Raw genomic sequence first — 4,873 nt, forward strand, 5'->3', positions numbered from 1 at the left:
TAAAATGAGTTCATACTTCAAAGGCATTAAATTAAAAGTCTGTAAAGACATTAACAACGTTGTTTCCTGAAGGACATATTCTAGAACGGGCTCTACAAGATTAACGTTTAATAATAGTATTTTTTATTTTATTATACTTATTTATACACTTTTATTTGGTAGACTTTAATCACTGGAGGAGGCCTTTACCTTTAGTTCTTCCAGAATATCCACAATATCCAATAATTTAAGTATATAATACATACACACACACACACACACACATATATATATATATATATTTAAAAACTGTTACTACTAATAAAATTATTAATATTAACACAAATAACGACTTTTGTAAACAATATTTTTCTCTCAGAAATAAAAGGAATTTACATATGAACAGTCATTCCCTCTTTTTACCCATTCTCCCCTATTTTTTGCAATAAAAAGTCGTCTATGTTGTTCCTCAGGGTCTATTCTATCTCTGTACCAAATTTCATCAAAATCATTTAGGCGTGAAAGCGAAACAGACAGACAGAGTTACTTTCGCATTTATAATATTAGTATGGATGTGTTAATATAAATGTTTGGAATTTTCTTCTGACCAGGAGCCCCTTCCGGCTGGGGGCCCGTGGCATTTTGCCAACTTGCCACCCTGTAGTTACACCACTACCTACATTAACCAAAAAGCGACCAATAAAACAGCCTCAATACAATACTAAAACAAAAGCTACTACAGTAGAACGGCGAGAATAATTATTTTTTATTACTATTAGGGCGCATTTTCATTGGTCGATATGTCGGTAGTTAGCCCGATTGCGGGGAGTACCCGCATGCGAGCTAACAACCAATGAAATCCACTGGTCGATAACTCGTTCGATTAATCGTGTGCGGGTGATATCCGCATTCGGGATAACGACCAATGAAACTAGTCAGTCGATAACTCGGTCGATACAAAGCATGCGGTGACTCGCCTCCGTTCAGTCATTTATTAGACGTCATCAATACTACGCGCATTATTTATATTATTAACGCTGTTTATTTTGTTTCTTTTTCTTTTTCTTCAAAGAAGTTATTAATTTCTTTTTTAATACACCGCAAACAGTCAAAATTGCTCCACAAAGCAATAATTGTTGATCCATGGCGAGTACGTCTGCTTATCTCAAAACCCACTGCCAAACTGTAGATACCTAATTCTCTCGCACTTCAAATGCGGGCTCTAACGACCAGTGAAAATGGCTCCCCGCATGCGGGCCTTATCGCCTGCGTTATAGAAATCACCCGCACCCCGTATGCGGGCTCTGACGACCAGTGAAAACGATAAACTCTTTGCGGGCCCTATGGCATGCGTTACAGAAATCTCCCGCACCCCGAATGCGGGCCTTATCGACCAATGAAAATGCGCCTTTAGTTTTGCAGTTATAGGAATAATTTATCACACTGGATGGCGTCAGGGGTGCTCTACGTGATTTCTCAGTACCTTTTATTTAAAATTAGATTTACAAAGGTAAATTCATATTCATCGATTGTTACAGGCTCTTATAAATTATAAAATTATTTTTAAGAATATTTTAGAATTCTATTCTAATCAATTTGAGAAAAGACACGATATAGTTGCTATTAATTATCAATTCCCTTTGTTGTAAACGTTATCTAAATTGACTTTTATATGATTTTGTGTAGCTTATTCAGTTTGTTTTTTCCTTGTTCAAATATAATAATTGAAATTTCAGCCTCTTCCTGACAACCGACCTGATCCGAAATTTGGTATACGCTTTTGGTTCTGGTGACAATACAAAATGTATTCTAATCTTTATAGCAAATACATCAATGCTACATTGCTACAAAATGGCGGTGAATCTATTTTTTTTTTTGTGTCAATCCAATCCAATGTATCAAATGAATGGGCTTGACAAGTAGAAATGATCATGGCCTTCCACGGTGCATAAATGCAAAGCAGCACTGTGGATCATGCAGTCGTATGCTTAGAATCGAAAGTATTTGAGGAAAGTTAAACCTAGGTGGTACTTTACCGAGTGAGATGTTTGGAGGGATTACGTGTCAAAGAGATTGTCATAAATTAACGGACGAAATTATCTTTTTTTGTTTCTTTTATTATTTCTATAGTCCATACGAGTCACGCCAAAGCATATTGGTCGAATGACAAAAGAGGACGCGACTATTTGTTTTGGATATCAAATACACGAGATATTTGATAGCAGAAAATCTGTTAATTAAATTTCTTGGTATATTATATTTTTAACAATTTTATCGTAAATAAAAACACGACTTTTTAATAAATTTTATAAAACATACAAAAATATATGTATATATTTTAAGATTTGAGCTCTTTTTTATATAAATTACAAAGAAACATCGTCCTCAAACACTTCATCATGGTTAATACCGTAAAATAATTTATTTGATTTTATGTATGCCCAGGCCAATCGTTGTGAACTAAAATGTATACCAACATCGCCATTTTTGGACAAAGTTATCGCTCCCGCGGTGTTATTTAGTCTTTTTGTCATCCCTGCAATCAAACAAATTTAATAGCAAAAAAATAATCAACAAAATTATACTATTTAAAACCATTTCAAATTCACCTTCCACTGCCATTTTAGTAGCAGTACTTGCATCTTTACCATTTTCCATAAGCTTTATAATGCTGTGGGCCAGACAGTATTTCAGTATGGTTTCACCATGTCCTGTGAAAATAAGTCATTTATTACCATCGTTACAAACAATGTTGATGGTCATATCTTTAATTAATATCTATACCTGTTGTAGAGACTCCTCCTATATAATCATCGGCGTATGTACCACTTCCTATTTGTGGTGTATCTCCAATTCTACCAACAGCCTTACCACTCATACCTCCAGTACTTGTTGCTACAGCTATATGACCATTACAATCAAGGGCCACTGCACCTACAGTCCCTACGTCACTCTGTAAATATATAATTTTAAGGTATAAAACATTAATAGATATTCATATTTACATGATACATATTTTGAATTCAAATAATACTTACTTTAGTGTCCATTCCGATTTCAGTCCTACCAAAATCCCCATGTTCCAAGAAAGAATTTAAAGCAGCCCTGGCATGTTCACTTATTAAAGATTCTGGAGGAACAGGTGAAAAACCCTTTAAATAAGAGATATGGTGATAAGCATTGTGCAAAAAATATTTCACATATATAGCTAATAGATTGTTGCAAAAATACTGAATTTTTTCAAATTTATTCTTGTATAAGACAATCATTACCTTCTCAAGTGCAAATAATTTTGCTCCTTCGCCGCCCAGTAATGAATGTGGGGAATCAGTCAGAACTTTATGAGCTATACTTATGGGATGTAAGAAATCTTTAATCAAAGTTACAGCGCCAACATTTAAATCCTTTCCACACATTATACTAGCCTCCATTTCAACTTCTCCACGTAAATTTAAAACGGATCCATATCCTAATAAAAAATATCATCCTAAGTAGTCAATATCTATTATCTTCTAATCAATTTTAGTGAATAAATAGATATTACCTGCATTAAAATATTCATCATTTTCCATTGAAACAACTGCAGCCTCTACAGCATCTAGAGCACTACCTCCCTCAGACAATATTCTCTGTCCAATAACTGCTGCAAGTTTTACACCTTTCAATTTTCCTTCTACCCTACTCCCAGGAATATCCCCAGCTCCGCCATGAACGATAATTGTAGGAACCATCTTTAAATAATATATTAGTTTTAATTATTAAATTTATAAAAGCAGGAACGCCTAGATACAAGTGACTTTATCTTTGATTAAATATCGTACCGCTATTATTTGCGGTGATAATATAATGAATACAAATATAAATATATAAATATACATTTTATGTATAAGCCAGTGGTGTTATCACTATCAGTAGCTGCACATAATATCTGATTAGGCGAGCTAATAGCTTCAGTTGAGATCATAAATTATAATTATAAATGGAATTATAAGGTAAATAATGCTTATTGAACAATTGTGAATAATTTAACAAATAACAAGTAATTGTCAAATGTCAGCTGTCACGGTATTAGAACTTGATTGTTTAGGTTTTTCTCTTATTAATGCTATGGCTTCATTCTTGTTTATTTGTTTTGATAACTCAATTTGAATCATGTCGTTTAAGAAAATGCATTAAACTCTTATATACAAACATGGAGAAAAAAAAGTAAACTTTTATTTCAAAAATTTATAATTTGGTTATTTGTCGTATTTTTGGATGTAATTTTATAGAATAGTAAGGAGAGCATTTATTTAGGCACGTAAGCACTCAGAGATCTATTATAAATATAAATAGTATGTCAAAATATTCATTTTCAACGGAACCGGGTCACATAAATAAAGTATTCGGATCTTAAGGTTTTTACTTCAAAGCAGGCATATATACCTATATAAGCACATTAATAAATGTTCAAAATACAAATATAAGTTTCATTTAGAAGTTGTCCATTTCCTTAGTATTAAATAATGAAGCAGTTTATATATTCTAGGGGTGTAGGTAAAGAACCGAATAATCGTTCTGTAGTGTAACTGTAATACAAACATACCGCTTTGTTTAAATCATTATAACTAGAGACTAAATTTATTTTGATTGTTATTTTTTTAAATCTATAACTGAAATTTACCTTTATTTTATTATACTTCTCAATTGTTTTGCTCGTCGAATTTCATATATTAATAGAGTTAGGGCAAAAACAAATTATTAATACATTTTTTAGGAAAATAAATATGTTTACACGTCTTTGCGTAAGACTTGAAAACATTTTTCTCGTTTGTATCTGTGCATTTAACATTTTCAAGACCTATTGAGGACAAAAAAATATTCACTAGAATCAAGTGCTAAACTTTCAAAATAA

At 32.5% G+C, this 4,873-nt stretch overlaps 1 protein-coding gene across 2 annotated transcripts; it reads right to left on the reverse strand.

Annotated features, from left to right (window-relative positions):
• Positions 1-2,272: 2,272 nt before the first annotated feature.
• Positions 2,273-4,040, reverse strand: LOC116775875 (probable isoaspartyl peptidase/L-asparaginase GA20639). 2 transcript variants are annotated; one of them, XM_032668885.2, is made up of 7 exons: positions 3,801-4,040; positions 3,524-3,710; positions 3,252-3,448; positions 3,018-3,131; positions 2,764-2,932; positions 2,589-2,690; positions 2,273-2,515 (listed from the first exon to the last, which is right to left on the reverse strand). In XM_032668885.2, exons 1-7 carry the CDS (start codon positions 3,855-3,857, stop codon positions 2,346-2,348), a joined length of 996 nt encoding a protein of 331 aa, XP_032524776.2. In that variant the 5' UTR covers positions 3,858-4,040; the 3' UTR covers positions 2,273-2,345. The 2 variants fall into 2 exon arrangements, with proteins under 2 accessions (XP_032524776.2, XP_061377350.1); XM_061521366.1 differs by having other exon boundaries at positions 3,856-4,039.
• Positions 4,041-4,873: the final 833 nt, after the last annotated feature.

This window comes from Danaus plexippus, chromosome 8, assembly GCF_018135715.1.
Source record: "Danaus plexippus chromosome 8, MEX_DaPlex, whole genome shotgun sequence".
Classification (NCBI taxonomy): domain Eukaryota; kingdom Metazoa; phylum Arthropoda; class Insecta; order Lepidoptera; family Nymphalidae; genus Danaus; species Danaus plexippus.